Raw genomic sequence first — 22,036 nt, 5'->3', positions numbered from 1 at the left:
ATAGCAGTCCCAGAAATAAGTTTTTAGGTGAATACACCTAGGGAAATGGATACTCTGTTGAAGCAAGTGCTGTATTCCCCTGAAAGCTTTGGATACGTATCTCCACTTGGTGCAACAGAATGTAATGCTATGCAGAGAAACTTCAACAAGTCATCCATTGTAAGGGCACTGAAATATCGCCAAATTAAGAAACAGCCTCATATATAGCAAAAAGCTCTGACAGACAATGTTTTTGACTCTTGAGGCAGTGGTTTAAGATGAAAGCATCCCTAGCTGTTTGCCCCACCCACCAGTCAGAGGTTAGAACCCTTGCAGCAAGGGCAGTGAAGAACATGCATCCCTGCCTCCCTGTCTCCATTTTGGGAAGCAGCAAACAGTGCAACCAGCTACAGAGGCTAGCACTGAGCACAGCCTGTGACCTGAAGCAGCTCAGTACAAGTGTATTTCCTGATCTGTCAGTTCAGTTCTGCCAGGAGGCAGCTTAAAGGAGTGAGTGGAGATGTTTGAATACAAAACTGCAATGTTTAGGAAGGGAAGTCTTTGAGTCCCAAACATTTATGATTTGCTGTCTCTGATTCTGCCACTGAAGCTGGCCACTTGTGCTGTCTTTACACTTGTGCCAATCTTGAATCTCAGTTCTGCCTCTGAAAATAGATGCAGTATAACTACATAGCAATAAAATCATATTAATCTGGAGTCATGTGTGAACTAGTTTGTCTGAACTAAAATTTTCTACTTTTCAATAATCAGTGTGGCAAATTAGTTTGGAAAAGGCTTTCCACTGCCTGAAAGGAGTTAATTTACACCTGATTTGGACATTGCTTCACTATTGTCCAGACTTACTTCCTTTTTCTTGGAAAAAATAAAAATTAATAAATCTATTACTTGTCTCTGTGGAAGAAAACTGTTTGTGCAGGTTAAGAAGATACAGAAAGTACGGACAGAAAATGCAGATGGGAAGTATTCTCTCATGTCAGAAGGGGCCATTGCCAAGGTGAGAGAACCATCTTAGTGAGATAATTTGACTATTCAGCAACCTTTTTTAAAATATGCAGTTTTTATTAAGGGGTGGTGCCCTGATGCAATGACAACGGAGTTAATTGTTTCTATGTGTTTTTGCTCATAGCCATATTGAATGCATCTTCATTGAACAGCACTGCTGGTTTAGTTATGCACTATTAAACAGGAATGAGGTGCTGTTGTATAATTAGCATTCCTCAGATACAGGTTTATAAGGTGCTTTGGAGAGAAATTTTGTTTATACTGTTTTCATTAATGTTAGCATACTCACACAATGCTCCAATAAGTTCCAGATCATCTATCCTAGAGGCTGAAAATTTCAGTCAAGGGGTTCTGAAATCCACACATTTATCTTGCTACAGAACAAAGAATCAAAGATCTCCTCACTGAGATTTAGCTAAAGGGGCTGCTTTAGAAAACTCCTTCTAACTGGCATCAACTGAATTACAAATTTCCCTAAATTACATGCAAGAAGGAAGGCAAATTCTGAGTTCAGAACAGGAATGACTGAATACCTGCGTAGATTTCGATGCCAAAGAAGGTCAATCAAGTTAAAACTGGTTTCACTGAAGCTGCCAGGTGGATTACAGCCCAAATGTCACTGCTCTGTCCAAACAAGAATTAGACCAGATAAATTAAAATAGAGTAGAAAAGGCAACCGGAATAACACTATCCTGTTAGATAGGAATCAGTATAAGCAAAGACAAGAAAAAACACTGTCCAACTATGGACACCATATCAGAATTATAGGAGAGTCCACATTTAATTTATCCATGTCTCTTTAAGAGTACATGTGAACAACTTCCAGTAGCAAGCAGTTATGATTATATCCTTCTTCAGTTATGTGAAATTACTGCTATAGCATTGCTTGGTGTTTTCAGAAGGAACAGTCATTTTCACAAAAAGAAGCATCTCTTCTAATATTCTACTGAACTGGCTACCAGATTTTCTTGTATGATCAGAGAACCATAGAATGGCTTAACTTGGAAGGGACTTTAAAAAAACATCAAGCTCCAACCCCCCTAGTGTGGACAGGGTTGACAGCCTCTAGATGGGGTTGCCCAGGACCCCATCCAATCTGACCTTGAACACCTCCAGAAATGGCGCATCCACAACTTTAATGAGTAGCATTTCTGTTTTCCCAGACACCAGGGGCTTCACTTGACAGCCACAGCTTTTCAAATATGATGGAGAGAGGCTTGTCAATCACATCAGCCAGTTCCTTCTGGACCCTGGGATGCACACATCTTTGGGCCCCCATAGGTTTGTACAAATTCAGCCTCATGAAGCGGTCTTGGACGTGCTGTGCTCCTAGAGTTGGAAGGACTTTGCTCCCACAACCCCAGCTTAGAAATTCAGGGACACAAGAGGCATGGGAAGTCTGACTGCCAGAGAAGACCAAGGCAACAAACTTGTTGAGTACCTCAGCCTTCACCATGTCTAAAGAAGCCAGTGCTCACTTCTCATTGATCAGAGGCAAAGGAGTGTATACTCCCTATCTCTTCTGACCAATGAACCTAGAGAATCCCTTGTTATTTTTCACATCCCCTGCCAAGTTCAGTTCCACATGTCCTTTGACTTTCCTGATAGCATCACTGCATGTCCAGACAGCATCCCCATATTCTTTCTAGGCCACTCATCCTTGCTTAAACTGCTTATACTTTTCCTTCTTATCCCTCAGTTTGACTGGCTCCGCTATGCCAGTTTCCTGCCTCCTCTGCTTGATTTCTTATGGTGGGGGATGGAGAGTTCTTGTGTTCTCAGAAAGGTGTTCTTGAAGCCTCCAGCTCTAATTCATTCCTGTGTCCCTAAGGACAGTTTCCCAGGGAATCTCATGCAATAACCCCCTAAGCAGCCATGATGGTTTTCATTAAAGAAATTTGACTTCTAGGAACAGTGATTATGGCCATTCATAAGTTCTGATACCTTGGAAAATTTTGAAAATAAAATTCATATTAATGTTTTTACTGTCATTTTTATCCATGTTTTAAAAAGAGTCAGAAAGTTGTATTTTCTAGAACTTACACTCACTGTCAAATTTACAGTTCTACAGTAAAAGGGATTTCATAGAATCATAGAATATCCCAAGTTGGAAGAGACCCACAGGGATCATCAAGTACAATTCCTAGATCCATACAGGACCTCCTACAGATCAAACCATATGACTGAGAGCATCATCCAGATGCTTCTTAAACTCTAGTAAGTTCAGTGCCATGATCACTTCCCTGGGAAGCCTGTTCCAGTGCACAACCATCCTTTCAGTATAGAACCTTTTTCTGATATCCAGCCTGACCCTCCCTTTGTCATAGCTTCATGCCTTTCCCTTGAGTTCTATCGCTGGTCAGCAGAGAGACGAGATCAGCACTGATCCTCCTCTCCCCCTTATGAAGAGCTGTAGGCCACGATGAGAACCCTCCTCAGACATCTCTTTTCTGGGCTGAACAAATGAAGGGACCTTGACCACTTCTCATATGCCTTCCCTTCTAGACTCTTCACCATCTTTGTAACCCTCATTTCGACACTCTGATAGTTTTTGTCCTTTTTGTACAGTGGTGCCCAAAACTGCACACAGTACTCAGGGTGAGGTCACACCAGTGCAGTGTAGAGTGGGAGAATCACTTCTCTCATAAGTTGGTAATGCAATGCTGGATGCACCCCTGGATACAGTTGGCCTTCCTGGCTGCCTGGGCACGTTGCTAACTCATGTTCAATTTGCTCTCGACCAAGATTCCTTTCACCAAGGCTGCTCTCCAGCATTTCGTCTCCCAGTCTGTATGTATGTATAGTCAGGGTTATACAAATAGAATTTACTGATAGGGGAAAAAAAAAAAAAAAGAGGGAATTTCTGGCTGAAAGAGATGTAATTAATAATTAATATGTGTGTTGTTGATTTCCAGGTTAAGTATATAAATGTTTTGAGCTGATAACTCACTTTTTCTCCTCAAAGCCTTAGTCCGAATTTATAGACTATTAGATGGGCTACCAAGCTGAAGACTCTCAGATGCCAAGGCATTATGCGTGACAAGTACTGTAATTTGCCAGATGGAATTTGGCTGTACCTATGGATGCTAAAAATCACTCTGTATCTTTTCCATATAATGCCCACTGAAAGAGATGACATATGACTGCCTTATCACTGACACAATTCATTGCCACCACCAGGGTTGCCTCTCAGCTTCAGATAGTCAAAGAAGTAAGAAAAGAACAGCTAATAACAGAAAGAAGTTAAATAACCTCCAAATGCCCCTGACCTTCAGCTACTGCTGTCAGTAAAAGTAGTCTGAATAGAAGACAAACAGTCAGTAAATTCAGAGTGACCAAGACTGACAGAAGCAGAGGAAGAGCCAGTGTATGCCACTGTCTCCCTTTGCCTCTAGAATGATCCTCGGTGTTGTAAACAGCTATTTACATTCTCTGTTCTGTTCTGCCTGCAACTCTCTCAAGGAAGGTGATTGCATTGTCCCCTTTCATCCTATTTCTCCCCCCACAACAGAAGCTCTGATGCCATTTAATTTTCTAATCCTCTGGCAGCCTCTGATGTCCGGACTTCACTACTGCAACAGTAAGCAGAAGAGCAGAAACTCCTGCAAAGACCTGCAGCAGAATAGGTCCCCAAGTTCCACAGAGAAAATAATTGAATAAGTGAGAGGCAATTCAGATTCAGAATCTTAGCCAGGGACCTGGTTGGTACTGTAGAACAAACTGTCAGAAATGAGATGGCACAGACTTCAGGGCTGCATTTCACTCCAATTGCTACTGCATCTCCTAAGGAGAAAGAAACATTGCAGATTGTGCTTCTTAGCAATCCACCTCCAAGATTTTACCCTCCTTTCCAACTTCTTCCTTGCCTCCTCCTGGGGAGCACATAGAGCAGGAGCTAACATCATTTCCATGGCTTACATTAAGAAAAGGCAAAGCAAACAACTTGCAACCATTAATAGAGAGGCAGTTTGAGAAGCACCAAGCCTTTTCAAAGCAGATTGTAAGTTGTTCTTGGTTCTTGCCAGGGTAACAAATGTCACAGCCAAACAACCAGAAATTTCTCTGCTACGGTTGAGTCCACAAACAGAAGGACAATGTGTAATCAGCCATCTGAGCAAAGAATTATTCATTTTCGAGCAAGCAACAATGCCTTCCAATTAGTCTGATATGAAGTGGGGGAAGAAGCCCTCTACAAGCACTCATCACTATTGATCTTTCTGAGCCACCGTTGATCTTTCTAAGCCATACACACAGCTCTCCACACAGCACACTGCATATAACCATCTTCCTTCCTCCTCCTATCTTTATCTATCCTTTCCACCACGGCACATCTTTTTATATCAAGCAGCTGGAAATCTGTCCCAGTATCCCCAGTAGGTTGTGTCCATCACAATGAAACAAACCTGGGCTCTGGAGATCCACATGCTAATGTAAGCGTTTATACAAAGAGAGAGGTTGCTCTAGCAGAGAACAATAGGATTCTCTGCTGCCTGCACTTAGAACTAAGATAATTGTGCCTAGGATTTGGACTCTAAACTTATTTGCAAGTCTTGAATCTACCCTGTGAAGACACAAATCTTTAGGTCAATAGTGAAAAGTGACGAAAAAGAGAGTACTGATCATATGAAAATATGCTCCTATAGTATAGATACCAAGTCATTCTTTTAGTCTAATCTCATTTTTGGCACCTATCATAATAATCTCAGCAAGAGCAAGGATATATTTAAAAAAACAAGTGGCTACACTTGTTAAAACAAGTAAGAAATAAGGAGAGAGGAAATACGATCCTTAATCCCAAACAAATTATTACTATTATAGGTGCTCCTTTCTGCATGTGTCTTCTCAATCAGAAAACAAAATAATGAACATGAAGCATACATGAAGCTTAGAGAAAGCATATAGTAAGTTCTTCAGTAGAAAAAATTACACACAGTGCCACAGTTTAATACCCATGCCTGTTTGGGTCATAGCTCATTCTTTAAGTCTACTTTTTTAAGGTCCTGAAGAAACAAGACAATTAAGATCCATTCCTATTCACTCTGAAGACAGATGTTCTATTTAAATCTAAGTCATGTCAATTCAAAGCATCTATTTTTTTTTTGTTTGTTTTAACCACGGCTCAGAATAAATTTTCTGCTGTGCTGTATGGATCTGTAGGGTCAAAGCTAGAACTACAGCGTCATAGCACCACTATGAATGGATAATGCTAAGGACAGAGCAGAAGGGAGGGAGGGAGAATACAGCACTTGAGGGGAATTTTCAGAGTATTACCCATATTACCAGTATAGTGCCTATAAACTTGTCTATGAGACAGAACAAGGACAAATGTATTCTTCCCCCCCCACCATACAGGGAAAATAAAGAACAATGTAGAGAAGAGGCTTGTCGACAGCTGTTATGTGAAGAATCAGAACTTAGAAGCCAGTAGGTTCCTGGTTCAGGGCCAGTGCTGACAGCACTACAGCCTCTTGGTTTTCTAGGTAAAATGCCACAATCCCACAGCAGCTCAGTAGTTCACCACCTTCCTGAAAAATTCCTGTGTTCCACTTGGGGAGGCCTGGCCCATTCATCTTCCTGCCACCAAATCTGCTCTGAACTCTCCTCCTTCCTGCTGTGTCAGTACATTAGGCTCTTCTAACAGAAGGGAAATATATTAAAGGAATAATAAACTGATAACAATAGTCTAAGAAACACATATTTCTTTCTCCATATTTCCCCTCATTTGATTAGTCTCCCAGCAAGAGCAGCATTAATCACTGGGGAAGTAGATGAAAGATAAAGACCAATTTGAATTTTGCTGTGTGCTATTGAGTATGTGTGTATGTGCTCAGGCAGCAGGGAGGGAGGTAGCAGGATAATCGGTCATTTTGTATATTTATGCTGTTGGAGTCAGTCAGGACTGGTTCTCTATTGTTGCCACAGATTAAAATCATTCATGTCCTTACAGTTTCGTTGGAGGTCATCTTTCAGAAAAAAAAAAAGACACTATAATCAAGTTAGATTGAAACTATTTGAGCAAATCTCTCTATATGGCTTGGGCATTGAGGTTATCACTTGAATCTTAGAAGTACAGTATGTTTTTCTCCTTACCTGACCTGATTCTTTGTACATTAAAGGTGAGTTTTCCTGCTCCAAAGAAGTTAACAAAACAGAGCTGTAGCAAATGAGGGGAAGAGGAGGTTTTCACGTGGTGTTAGTAAAATGTATGACAGTTCAACCCAGCCTGATTGTGCACTGCTATGGAAGAAGCTATGGGTCCTCAGTGTAGGGCTGCCAACAGCCCTACTGAAATGAGTCCCTGCCAGCTTGGCAAAAAAGACTTCCATTTATCCATAGTGAAGACAGAGAATGGCAAAAGGAGAGATTAAAAAGTAGAAGACTGGCTATTAAGCCATATGGATAAGAGTATCTTTCTTCTCCAAATCTTCACCTAATCAAAATAGAGTTGCCTAAAGCATCATTCTACTGTTTCTAGCCACATCATTCTCCACTTCTAAGTCTTGCTGTTTCCTTCCCATATCTCTATGAGAAAGATATATCTTGCCCTCTGGACTTTATTTCCTTTTCTATACCTCAATAGTTTTCTTTCTCTATTCATTTTGATACATTTAGCCACCACAGTATTCCTAACATTCCCTACTCTCTGGCTCAGGACTCCTAACAAATTATCACTGTGCCTGGAGCTGTCCTTACCCACAATATTTCTTTAGGCATGTCCAATCCAAGACAAAGCAAAAGAGGCAGCATAGCACCAGTAGAAAACCTCGAAGCAATAAGAGCAAAGAGGCAAAAAGACCAAATTTTCTCCAAAAAACACATTCTCAGAAAACACAAGGGGAGCATCTTCATCCCATGCAATACCAAGGAAACTGGAATCCAAGTCCTCACCACTCAGGCTTTATTTTTCTGCTGAAATTTTGCAACAAACTGTAAACAAATTCTTATCTTTAAGATTATAATAGAAGGAATTTTTGCAGTCAAAATGAATTACATCCCACCAGCTCTTAAACTGTCCAAAGGAGAAGAAAAAGTAATGGTAGTTACATAGTTCATCTTCCTAACAGTTATTTTTATGAGATGTACTGTGATAGACATATCTTGTAAATTAGTGACAATTAATCTACAGATGTGTCCACCTACCAACAGATGAAACTAGCAAAATCCCCTGGTTTTTTGCTAGTTAACAACATCATAAAACCCAGTTTATTAATTAGGTGATTTCAGAAAGTGGATCTGTCACAACAGCTTAGATGTTTTTCTAAATTCAACACAGTCATTCATACAAAAGTTAGGAAAGGTAAGAGGTACATTCCCACCACTCAACCAGTCTTATAAATAAATAAATAAATGAGTCCAAATGGAACTATATGCACTGGAAGTATTCTGTCAATGTCTGCAGCTTCTAGGCATTTTTCTTATACATAAAAATAGCAAGCAGAGCAGATATACTCTAACAATATGTGATCCAATCCTACAACTATATTTGAACTACAATCATTCATTCTAGACAATTTATTCCTAACCGGTTGCTTTTGCAGTACTGGAAGTCTTTATCACACACTGTTGCTACACAACTACCCTAGAACCAAACAGTTTTTCTATCCTATCATTTTGCTTGTGATCAAATGTATGGTCAACTATAGCAGCTTTAGTTCCTGAATACTGTATTAATCAGATTTTGAAAACAATCTTCCATGTGACTTAGAAGAATCCATTCTGGCAGGCAAATGACATGTCTAAATGCACAAATGGATAATGTGCCTCGGAAAAAAAAGTGCATAGTGATGTTATTAAGAGTATTTTCTGAGAAACTAATGTCTGCCTGTCTTAAGAAGATCCACATCAGTTTACTAGAGCTGCTATTACAGCTTCTTGTCATTTTATTACAGAAAAGAACATGCATTTGGTCACCTGAAATCAAGGGAATATTTCAAGTAGCTCTTAATAAAGACAAGGAATTTTACGAGAGAAAATCTAAAAAAAAAAGTTGAAATTTGTAGAAAAGTGCTAGCCCAAGCCTCTTCCTCATACACTGGCTCAACATTTCATTTCAAAAATTCATAGTAGAGAAGAAATTAGTGCCTGTTTCAAAATCAATAGATATTTTGCTACAAATCCCACATGATTGTTCCTATCTGCATGTGTAAGACAATGTAAACTCAATCACTGTACAAATCAATCAGCTGACTCAGTCCTTTCTTAGCCTGAATACATAGAAAATGTGGATTCTCAACAGGACCCATAGAGAATTGGTTCAAGCAACGACACGACAATATCACTACATGAAAACAGGTTATCCGAACTGAGTGTAAGCCATATGTTGAGAAAACATTGTGCACATCAAATTGTGACACTCAAGTTTGCTACACACACCAATGAAGTCTCTCCCTGAAGTCATGCAAGAGTTGTCTCCATTTGGAACTCACAATGTTTATCAAGTTCAATGTTCAAATAACACTGCTGATAATGTTAATAAATGATGGCAATCATCAGCACATGAATGAGCTGTTTTATAAATGCAATGGTCTGTGCTAGAGTAATTGTGCTTAGGAGAATTACAAAACTAAGTTTATTTCCATTATCAGTAGTAGTTAGCACCTGGAAGCATAGGCAGCTCAGAAAAATAACAGTACAGTAAAATTATGTTCTCTTTTGGGATGGGTATTGAAATTCTGGATCCAGAAGTGCAGCACATGCATTTTCCGCAGAAAGTGAATGAAATAATGAAAATATAGGATCATATTTCAAATTATAAGAGTTTTACAGGTAATCTGAATATCCTGATCACTACATCAATAAACATAATTTAGCCTCCCCTCCCACTTCCAAACCGCATTATGATCATATCTCTTCAGAAGACTGCAGATCAGGGGAAAGGATGCTAATCTGAAAGAAGGTACAAGTCAGAATTTCTTTAAGAAAAAGAAACAGTTCAGAAAAAGCAGAAAACGCAGGTGAAAGCCATACCACCTAATTCTCAAGCAGTACCAACAGGCCAGTGAAGTCCATCTTTAAAGGAGACACTAAGAAAAAGCTTTCTTCATTAAAACTTTACAGTCTTGGAATGAAAATGTCACTAGTGACTTATAAGAAGCAAAAAGTAAATTAAAGACCAAACTCTTTTGCCCATAAATTATTATCTATGAGTATAAAAGAAAGTACCTTGGCAAGACCAAAGAGTGACAGAACTGTATTTGTCTTAGTTGACAGAAAAAATCTAATTAGACTGACAAATCTCTGCTATTTTCCTTTGAGAGACACACAGCAAGAAAGGATTTAGCCTGGACCTGCATATTCTGCAAAGACATTAATCAAGATTACTGGAGCCTCCATCTAAAATAAATTTAACAGATTGGAATGCCTAATGGTTAAAATCAGAGGCTGAGAAACTTATTCTGAGACATACCAATGGGCTGGACACTCTACATGGATAATAGGTAGAAATCCACTTCTATTCTTTATAAAGAACATTCTGCATGCTATATATCATACGCTGCCATTTTGCGACTTTAAGACCACAGCTGAAAATACCCACAAATAATTTATTGTTTTAAACTTCAAGCTACATTTGAACAGTTTGGCAAGCATCGTCATCCTTATCTTTAAGTACAAGAAACTCAGACATGCACTAGATCTTCAATAGAGTACGTATTGCTTCCTCATGGACAGCATAATCATAGAATCATAGAATCCTTGGAGTTGAAAGGGACCTCTGAAAGCCATCTAGTCCAAGTCCCCTGCAATGAACAGGGACAGCCACATCTAGATCAGATTGTGCGGGGCCTTATCCAGCCTCTCCTTGAAAGTCTCCAGAGGCAGGACATCCCACACATCACTGGGCAATAATCCATCTGACATCCCAGAAGTTTACTGATTTCTTTTCCACATAAAATTTTCCATGGTTTTGGTCTCATGACCCCAGCTATCCAAGCCATGGAGCAGACATATTAGGGGCCTGTCCCAGGTCGGTGAGCCCTAAAGCCTCCAAAGCTTATCTAAAGCAGATCTTTTTCTTTTCCTTTAGGACCACTCTGAAGGATATTTGAATCACAGACACATTCCTATCAGCAATTTTACTACCATGCAGTCAGACATCTCACCCATTTCTCACACAAATCCTTCTTGTCCTCCACTAAACTGAGTTTCATTTCCTTGCAGAAATAGTATACATTTTGAAATATAATTTATAGGTACTTTAAATATTAACGTTATTGCCACATGATATTTCCAGTAACATTTTTCTTTGCTTTGGATGTGAACAGAAGAAAACTTTGCAGTTATGCTGCTCTGTATTTACCAACAAGTGATATGTAAATCCTACTAAAATTCCATTGGATTTTGTATCACTTTGGGATGATAGATCTTGAATTTTGCACAAGCTTTATATACACTTGAAAAAGGAGGAGTTTTAACTTCTTACATATGAAAGCGAGCAATTCAAATAGCATAGACTGTTCTAATACAGTAATAATAATTACTTAACCTGATTTTTGCCATTAGGTATTAGATACTTTATTTTCTTTGTATCTTTGTTGGTATTTCTGCAACGAATCAGAATCCTTCTATGCTAAGTAGTATACTCATGCAGAATAAAAAGTACATTTTGAACTCACAGAGTTTTCAATTTAAGTATAAAGTATTATACTGCAAATAGATACAGGCAAATTGAGAATATAGAGATGAAAAATATGACAGTATTGATCAGCTTGATAAACAGCTACCTCAGAACATCATCAGCATAACCACTGAAAACTTCTCCAACCATGGTTATGGGAAGGTTTCAGTGACACTGTAAGTATAACCCAGTATTGCCATGCAGATGATAAACTGGAAGCAGAAAGATTCGTATGATCAAATTTAACAAGTGAGCCAAAAAAAAAATAAAAAATAAAAAATAAAAATGCTGATCAGAATGGGAAGGAAAGGGGCTAAACTGAAAGGCCTTGAAAGTGAAGAAAAAATGTTTACTTCTGAGGAGAATAGAGAAGAGAAGCTGGAGTAGGGTAATAACTAGCTGCACATAGCCCTAGGTGGCTATATTTAACATTCTCCAAAGAACCAACTTGTTCTATTTGATTTTTCTACCACCTAGATCTAAAGTTGCAAGTGGGCCTGACAATGGTGATGTCTGACACTAGCATGATAAAATAACCATTAGGCATCTCAAAACTACAGCTGGAGATACAGCCCAAAAAGAAAATGACAATTTCTTCTCACTTTTACTGCAGAAATAATGCAACACAAGCTGACAGAATCAAATTCTACCAAAAGTAAGGAAGAAAGTAGAGCCATTTGTGCTGTGACAGCAATAAAATGTCCCAGTATTGAAATGTAGAAAGTTGTAATGGAGGTACATATTGACTTTTATCATGCTTTCAGTGGGCAGCATGAAGTGTCAAAGAGTTATTGCTTTAATATCATCTAAGATGAGACCATTTGTTGTGGTGCATGTGCATCCAGGAAATCATTGCTCTAACTATGTTTTTAGAAGCACTATGACACTTTATTAAATCTTCTTGATGCACTTTCAGCATACAGTGGTCTCCACAGGCCCACTGAACTACCGTGTAACTTAGACAGGAAGCTTTCTGGAAGATTTCCTCATCAAATAAGGCATGGTGATTTCCAGCTTCACTCAGACCACTAAAGTCCAGTACTACTCTCAGTTACATTCCTATAGCTAAACACAGTTCTGTTACCTTTATAAATCACAGAAAATCTCCAATAAACTACAGTAACAAGAGCAGGATCTGGTCAACACTTTATTCTGGAGATGTAATCATACTAAAATTTTCTCTAAAATTAGAGTAAGCCTTTGAGGAGAAGGAGCAGTAATTCTTTCACAGTTTATAACAAACAGGGAAGAAACCTAGAGTAATTTCTCTTCATTTGGCTGAAACTTTTAAAAATGATTACTGAGTGTTTGAGTCTCATAATTCAATCAGTCTCAGTCCTGCTACCATCTGGATGCAGTGCCAAAGTTGCTGGGACAACACTAAACCCCGTGGCTTGAGATTCGTTATTCTACTGCAGCAAAAATAACTCACAGAACTGCAAAATGGTTGAGGTTGGAAAGGGCTTCTTTCCATCTGGTGCAAACCCTGCTCAAGCAGGGACATCCAGAACAGACTTGCTGGCTTTTAAAGGTCTGCCTTTCAAGGATGGAGACTCAAAAGCTCTTGCTCACCCTCAGAGTGAAAAAACGCTTCCTGATGCTCAGACAGAACCTACTGTGTATCAGTTTGTGCTGGTTGCCTCTTGTCCTATCACCAGGCACCACTGAAAAGAGTCTGTCTCTGTCCTCTTTATATCCTCCCTGACTTTATTTGTACACACTGATAAGAACCCTCTGAGCCTTCTCTTCTCCAGACTGAATGGCTCCAGCTCTCTCAAACAATAGATGCATTAATCCCTTAGTCACCTCAGAGCCCCTTTTCTGGACCCTCTCTAGTAGTTCCATATCTCTTTTGTGCTTGGGAACCCAGAACTGAACACAGCACTCTGGGTGCAGCCTGGCCTCCTAATATAATTAAGAGGACAATATTGTGTTTTCATATCCTCAGTAACCAGTGCTAGATTAAAAATAAAGAGAATAGCCATATATACACAAATACAATGAGTAACTGATGAAATCTTCTGAAACAGTAGAAAACAAGCATGTTACTTGCATGATTCCAGTTTTCAAAGTCCTTAATTTCATTAGATTCTTCTGTTTCAAGCAGCAGAAATTGTTTCAGAGAAGATGGAATCATTTCATTTTTTTCTCTAACTAGACAAAAATATAACTTTCTCTAGGGGTTTAATGAAGGCACTCTGTGATCAATAATCACTACATAGTGTCTCAGTCAGAGTACATAAGTGTCAACAAAAGCACATTACTTCTACTTGATGAGGATCTTATGAAAATAAAGATTTCCAAACATGTATTTCATCCTAGTTGATAACATGATAGTAAACTACTGAAATAAATCATTTTCAAATACTAATCCGCTACTCAAAACTGGTTATTTACATTATTCTTTAACCAACACACACAAGAGCAGCAAATATAAGGTTTTTATTTCTAATCAATACCACCATCTGGCTATAGCCAAATAAGTAATTCAACCACCATCTGGCTATAGCCAGGTAAGTAATTCAAAACCACTGCATTTTTAGGTATGAACACAGTATGTTGGTACAATTAAGCCAAAATATCTGAGATCTGTTTATCATAGGAATGTGTTTTACCAAAGATACTGAAATTACTCTATGTTGGAGCAACTACATTTTGCAAGAAACTGATCTAGTTGGTGTTTTCTTCAAATTTTCTAAGGCTGTAAAAGGAAAATGAAAAATGGCTCAACCAGGAAGTAATGCTCCACTACTTTTCTCTCCATTATGAACATCAGTGTTGCAGCAGTATACACTATCATAGTGATAAATAACCATACGCTTACCCCCTGGTAAGGCTTTGTAACTCTCTTAACAATGCATTTCACAGTATATACAACTGCAGAATCGTTTAAAATCTTGTTCTAATTTCCTTTGGAGCAATTTTACTTACCTAAATGGGGTTGCAGTTGAACAGAAGCAAAATCTGTTATTATTACATTATTATAAATATGTGCAATTCATTGAGTTTGTTCACCAACACAAGAGGATAGCACACTGTATGGTGATTTATCTTCACAATAGCATTAAAATTAAGAGTTATATGGAATATGATTCAGATAACAGTTCTAGTGAACTTACAAGTGAGCAGAGAAACAAGATTAATTAAGAACCCAAGGAAATGCAGAAGACCAACTGACTCACCTGGATGCTAGGTGGTGAACGATTTTTTCGGGTTGTAGTGGTGGCCATTGTAGTTGTGGTTTCCATGACAGTAGTAGACATTTCTGGTGGCACGGAGGTTGTTGGTGTTGTTCCCAAGATGGAAGGGACCTCACCGACAAGTCGGACACTTCCATTGATTTTAATGTTAGGGTTGTTCTCTGCTGCCATGTTCAACACTTTCAAGCCATTGTAATAGAGACCGGAGAGTTGGCCTTGGAAGAGACGCCCTCTGTCTTTTCCTCCTATGGCTATTTGCGCCTGGGTGTTGAAGATCGTTAACTGTCGTCCTAGTGAAGGGGGGGTGGAACAACATTATTGCTAGACATTTTCTTTACTTTGTACCTTACATTGAATCCTGGCCAGAAATGACAGACAATAAAGAAGTAGATTCGTTCTCAATAGTGTTTATGAAGACTGTAGGGTAGAAATAGAATATGAAAATGTATTGCCTATGATTCATTAATAATAGTGTTTATTGTGAAAGCAAGAACACCTGAACCTCATCCATCCATCCATAGCCACTCATGCATCAAAAATCCGGAGGAGCTTTGATTCAGTCAGAAATTTGAACCCACTCCTTTACAGTTGGACCAACCTTTAACTACTAAAAAGACTTCAATATGTGGCTTTTTTTCCACTATCGATTCAAATCACAGTACCCATCAAGCTTTAGCCCATTAAAAAAACCTTCCCTTTTAACTGGTAAAAGGGTGGAATTGTCTCATAAAGCTACTTTTAATAATGCAAAAGTGTTGAGGGGTGGCTTGAGGAGAGAACATCAGAAAAATTGGTGGTGATCAACTATGTTAATTGCCATCAATACAAGGATTGTATATGAAACTTAAGATAGGCTTATTCATGATCCTCCACCTGAAATTTTTTTGTTGTGAAGGCTCACAAAGCTAAAACCAGGAAAAAGCAAACACAAACATCGTGATGTCTCTGAAAGAGCAAAGTTCTTGAAACAGTAAGGATAACAAATAAAACCCAGAAAGCCTTACATGTGAATCCCACTTACAGATGGTTACATTCAAGAGTAGGCAAGTTAAGTGTTTTATTCAAGGTCACGCCTTGAGTATTAGGAGTGGAGTGATATCATATGTAAGAAGAAATATACTTAATAAAAAATAAATCCTTATAACAATTGTCAATTCTATTTTTGCAGGCCACTTAAATCACATTTAGCCTGGTCTGCTCTATAAATATGTCCCAGGATGCACTAGACTGATTATGCTAAGACATAAATTGCTTCATGCAGTGCAAAAGTAGTTTCTATAATTTCACTGTTCCTCAGAATATTAGGGCCACACCAGCTGGAATCTATTGAATTACAAGAGAGACAGACTGGGCAGTGCTTTGAAGGATTATCAAAACATCAAGACAATCACCATTCAAATATTTGTGTACTCCTGCTTTTATGAAATTTGTACCATGTGTCCCCATCCCATTCCCGCTCCCCAGTTCTCACTCACCACTTCCTCTCTAGTCCACCCTGACTAGAAGTGCAAAAAGTCACCATGTAGCAAAGCACAGAGTATAACCCACTGCTCATTTATTCATATAAGCCAGACAGTGGTTAAAGTAGATCAAAATACAAGGGGGAGCTCACCAATTTTGGTGGTCGTCGTGGCAGGTCTCGAAGTCAAGTGGTGATGCGGTGTTGCATCATCTTATGGTGACAGGATGAACCATGGGGAAGAGAATGGGGACAAGAGAAGAAATGTATCTGAAAGGAGTTCCTGTCCCCAGAGAGGGCCCTAGCTAGCTGAGCAAAAGTGTATGGAGAGGTGCAACATATGGACACGTGAAGGTGAGCTGCACATCCCTCGTGCTCCTCACCCACAGATTTGTAAATGAAACACTAGGACTTGATCAGGGTGGAGGAACAGCACTGATGAAAAAATGAGAAATAAAAAGGAGGGTGCCCTTCCCCTGGAAAATGTTTAAACACTTGATGCAGCATTTTGCATCTTAGGATAATTCAAACTTACCAGAGGCCGTTTATGTATATTAAAGAATAAACATACACTGGAGCCACAAATTCCCAGCATGTAAAATCAGAGCTTTTTTTTTTTTTTTTTTTAAATTCAGTCTTTCCTCTTGTTTATGAGGAAAATAGGATCCAATAAAAATACCCATCAAAATATACAGCTCTCTCAGTTCAACTCCCCTTAAATCTAGAGGAAGTGGTACTGTGCACTGTAGAAGGCCAAACTTGTCATATACTACAGCCTCAGAGATTTTCTTGCTAGTAGCTCTGTCCTTTTGTGCATTAGATTTTCTAATGGATATGTTGTCAGTTCCTTACTTCACCATCTTCTGTTCTCACATATTCCCTCTCCCTAGAACTACATTTCCTTCCATGCTGTCTCTTCACACCCAGACACTTCATTTGTACTGTTCCATCCTTCGCACTTCACTTATGATACAGTGCCAAAAGATGGAGGAGAGGTGAATAAATAGAAAGGAATATAATCACCCATCTTCCTTCACTAATCTTGAAATGATACTCCTGAAAATGAAGGGAAAGTGCTGACCTTTCAAAACTTCCCAGTTCCATTCATTTTCTCTTCTTGAACCAATACTGTCACTTTCTATCATCTTTTACCAAAGGGAAAAGGAGTGGGCAATGGTGAGGAAGAATCATTTTTTACTGCTCCAGGAGGAGAGCTCCCTAAACCAGGAAAGAGAAGGGGTTCCTTCCATTTTAATGGAGGATTATGGACATACAAAGGATGTCATTCACTCCATTCACTCTAACCCAAGCCCATAGTACATCTGTAGATGTGTCTGTCATATCTTTTGTTTTACTTTAAAAATGAGAAATTAGTACATTAAAGGTGGGGAATCATAATAATAATAATAATAATAAGTTCTCTATTTCCAGACTTTTTTTCTGCATCTTCTAATGCTGACAGCTTACACCTGGGAAATGGCCCCACTCCAGTAAAAGACAAAATTTTGATTGTGAATTTTGGTGTTGTCCTTGTTTGGTAAGCGGACTGCCAGTTCAGGACAATTCATGCACTGCATCATATGGTAAACACCGCAGACAACACTGGTACTAGAACTCCGTTTGCTAAAAGAACAATCACTTGATTGAGTTACCTACAATCTGTCATTCTTTGCTCTTCACCCTATGATGGTGTACACGTGCATGAATAAAGACAACAGGGAAATGTATATGGAATGAGAGAAAATTGTTGAGAAAATGTACATGTAATTCTGCCACCACAGACCTCTTCTAACCATTCTTTTGATTCTATGATTCCGTAGCCCTTGTACCCCTCCCCTAAGTGAAACTTACTGGGCTGCTGAATTTGACTGAGGAACTGTATTTGTAAATTCTACTAAATGTGTAACGATTGCAAGCTTATAGTCTATATTTTCCACAAAAAATTCTTTCCACTGCTTAGTGCCATAGTAGAGAAAAATGACAAGTGTATTCTATGTTTCTGAGGTGTTCTGTAAATATTCTGTGTAGTTCAGGTTCTCATTTGTTTGTTTGCTCTCTCATTGACGTCTTCATTTGGAAAACTGAATACAAATAAGAAATTTCACAGAGAAACCTTAGTGAAATATAAGCTTTCTGTAATGCTAGGAGAGATTTCAGGCCTGATTTTGCAAACCCTAATTCACATCAACAGTTCTTGCTTCAAAAGTGCAGTTGTTCACATCAATGAGACTTCTCATGTAAGAGGAATTTGAAGAACTAAGGACTTCCAGAATCAGTCCTTTTGTTGAGATGCAGCTGTGACTTTATCAGCTCCTCATACTGCAGAACAGGTTACTGAATCTGAACCTTACCAGGCACCAGGTATTCTAATAATAAAATAATCTAGTTTTGTGATATCTGAAATTGAACAATTTAGAATTTTTTTTTTAACTCACAACCTCAATGAAGTTAATAGTGTTTAATGCTTTACTTACTACTCATATAATTCAAGATCTTAAATCTGTACCTCTCTGAATACTGTAAGCAATTTATAAAATTAAGAAAAACTTCCACATTAATGATGCCACTTCAGAAAGATGCTGCATTATATACATTATTATGAATTATATAATAATGGTACCAAAATAATACCAAACCTATGGCATTAAAAAACTCAAGCAAAATGTGTTTAATCTTACCTCACTCAAGCCAAGAACTAACAATGGAAGACAGCTTTTCTGTATGTTAATTCATTTCTGAATCTGTCTAGTCTTCCACCCATCAGTTCATTTTATTCGATTTTGATAGTGAGCTATGCCTTCACTCATCATCTTTCTACAGAAGGTATCCATGATTCAGTAAGAGTTGGATGGATGACCAGATGGATGAGCAGACTGGTGAACAGCTAGGTAAATTCTTCATTCTGATTTTTTGGGTGCTACATAATTTGCTGAAAAGGTCTAGCTACACTGGAATGAAGGAACGAAGATGTATCATCTCAGGTGTTGCACTGCATGATGCCATTTTCCTAATACAAAATGTGAAGATTGAATTTCCTTTCAGTCTAGGGAAATCATGCCTATATGCATCTAGCCTAAAATCATTCAGTGCTTCAAGAGTGTCTGGATTCTCAAATATTGTCTTTCAGATCCTACTGCATGTGTGATTGTCTTTTAACAAAGCATCAATATTCACAAAAGGTAGACTTCAGTTCAAATCTTTAGGATGGCTTACAAAGGGAAAGTACCTTGGCATGCTTATAAACTCAAACTTAGAAAAGCAGTGACACAAAATAAATCAAAGAAAAAACTTGCAGAAAACCAAAAAGGAAAAAAAAAAAAAAAAAAGATATGGAAGAAAAAATGTGTTCTCAAGCACATGAATAGCATCAAAGAATTCGACATGCATCTGTTTTAATAAAATTGAGGCAATCACTGTCTTTAGTGTTAAAGGGACTTTAGCAATTCAAACTTACCAAGATTATCCACTGTTTAGTGTTAAGCTTTATTTATTTAATTTAATTTGATCTTGTAAATTAACAGGGTAGCTCACTGAGACTCAATAAGCATTTTCTGTATACCTTTATCTAAATATCTTCTTACTAGCCAGCAGAAATAGATTGTTCAATGAAACCATGATGATCAAAACATATTTCTGCTTTAGTTAAACCATTTTCTTAGCTTTAGTTACAAGCACATCAGAACTGTAGACCAGACCTGGGAAGTGGGCAACACTACCAACTGTCATTGAAACCAACAGGAACTGAGTGTGCACAGCACTTTGAAGGATGAGATGCTTCACAAAAACATATTTTGACTGCAATTAGCCATATTTTTTATGGCCTTAACTTGATCCCTGCTGGCTAGATAAATTTTCTAATTCAGCTGTGGATAGAAGTTAAAAACAAAACATCGAATATATTTTTCCCATTGTACAAAATTTGATATTCTCTCTTGGAAAATTTGGTAACACCCATAGACTAAGTCAACACAGAAAATGCAAGATATGAGTTCAAAGGTCACCCACTTTTATCAGCAGTACTTTCTTTAAAGGAAATCAGAGAAGACTTTGTTCTGTTTTCCAAGGCTTGAAGGAAAGAAACTAGCTCTGGTGATTTTTTAATTTAGATAACACATTTAGTTTAGAAGGAAAAGAACCTTCTTATTCTCCACAGTATTACCAAGAGCCCAGCCTAAACCCAGCTAACATCACTGAGAGTTATGTTATCTTCAGCAAGTTTTTGAATGGGTTCTACATCCAAGATTTAGTCTTTCTCCAAACTCTTTATAAAAGAACATTACTGTTCTGACACAAGTCCCACTTCAGCAGATCACTGAAGCATATGTAGAATTCTCACTTAAGCCAATTGGACTTTTGCATATTGGTAAAACTTTTGTTGAACTGAGGCCAATTACTCCAGAGAAGCTCACAAATATAACAGCAGTACCTTAGACTATGCTAGGGAAGAATTTGAGTCCAAACATAAAAATGTATCATTTGAGTGTTGAAATTGTACTCCACATAGAGAATAAAAGTGACAGAACAATCATCTTTCTCTGTCTCCCTCATTGTAGTTTAAAAGAAAATGTTAAAAAATGTTTTCTTTACAACATTTTTTAAAATTGTTTAGTTATTTGAAAACAATTAGAAAACACATAGCCACAGTGGCTGGTCAGACTAATGAGAAAAAAGAAATTTACAGGAAGTGATTTAACAAGATTTGAAATTTTTTTTTAAGAAAACTTTGATAATAAAGATATGAATGTCGTTTAAAAACAAATCAAAACAGGAAGATCATGCAGTGGTGAAATTGCCATAATACATGTTGTTGCTCTTCTCCTTTCTTCATTTTGTTTTGTTAGAAAATGTCTCCTGAATTTTTGCTTGTTTGTCATTACTGTGATAGCAAGCTCAGAATTTTGTCCCTTTAACTGCATTTTAATAGCAATGTATTATAGCATGATTTATCAACATATGGCAGGTGGAAGCTGACACAAATTATAATGAAAATTAAAACAGTCATTTATGCAGCAGGCGATTATCATTTAAGAAACATTTATTTGCAGGCTTTAAAAATGAGGGTTTAGAATCAAATGGGTTTAAAATGAAAGTTTTAATGACTATTACCTTTTTCCTGCAGCCACTCCTCTACAGGCCGGTTATATTTGAAGGGGATTTTCTGTTTTACCATTTGGAACCGTTCACTATCAGTGTTGCCTTTAAAGTTTAAAAAACAGCTTAAAAACAATCTGAAAAGTCAATGCAATGGTTAAGACATCCTAGATTTTTTGTTTGTTTATGACTTTATTTAGCTATAAATAAATAAGCACATGTGTGCATACATATTTGAAAAGAAAGAGATTTATCTTTAGTAAGGTGGAGAATAGTTATACATCCAATTGCCTGAGGTTCTGGAAGGTCAAAGAAGTTAAATCCTGTGAATAACATCTCTCCTTAATTTTCAGAGTATTTGCTTATCCAGATTGGTGAAAAGGCATGTATAATTTGTCCAGGACATGAGACCTTGAATGAACTCAGTGACATGAGTTAAAATGTTATGAACAGACTCTAAATCTGATGGCAAAAGAATATAGCAGAATATGTAGAATATGTCAGTCACACAAGCATACAGATAGCAGCATTTTGATAAACTTTCTTTCAATAGTACATGATATGTGTTAGGACTTGAAAGCTGGTAAAAAGAAAAAAGAACTGAAGAAATTAGAAGAAATTAATGGTGAAAGGATGTAACAGAATTAGATTTAAAAAAAGAAACCCTCA

The 22,036-nt window shown here is 37.9% G+C and overlaps 1 protein-coding gene across 46 annotated transcripts in view; it reads right to left on the bottom strand.

The window, feature by feature from the left end:
- NRXN3 (neurexin 3) overlaps positions 1 to 22,036 on the bottom strand; it is a 941,045-nt gene that overhangs the window by 92,759 nt on the left and 826,250 nt on the right. For 28 of the 46 annotated variants that reach the window (XM_040701015.2, XM_040701019.2, XM_040701022.2 and 25 more), the window contains 2 exons: positions 21,383 to 21,472; positions 14,800 to 15,107 (listed from right to left, as the gene is read on the bottom strand). In XM_040701015.2, coding sequence (XP_040556949.1) covers positions 14,800 to 15,107; positions 21,383 to 21,472 — 398 coding nt within the window. Of the gene's footprint in view, positions 1 to 14,799; positions 15,108 to 16,429; positions 16,490 to 21,382; positions 21,473 to 22,036 lie in introns of all 46 variants that reach the window. The other 18 variants (XM_015287412.4, XM_040701017.2, XM_040701020.2 and 15 more) reach the window with 2 other exon arrangements.

This window comes from Gallus gallus, chromosome 5 (assembly GCF_016699485.2).
Source record: "Gallus gallus isolate bGalGal1 chromosome 5, bGalGal1.mat.broiler.GRCg7b, whole genome shotgun sequence".
Taxonomy (NCBI): domain Eukaryota; kingdom Metazoa; phylum Chordata; class Aves; order Galliformes; family Phasianidae; genus Gallus; species Gallus gallus.
The sequence above is the reverse complement of the archived record's forward strand: the minus strand, read 5'-3'. Positions and strand labels throughout refer to the sequence as shown.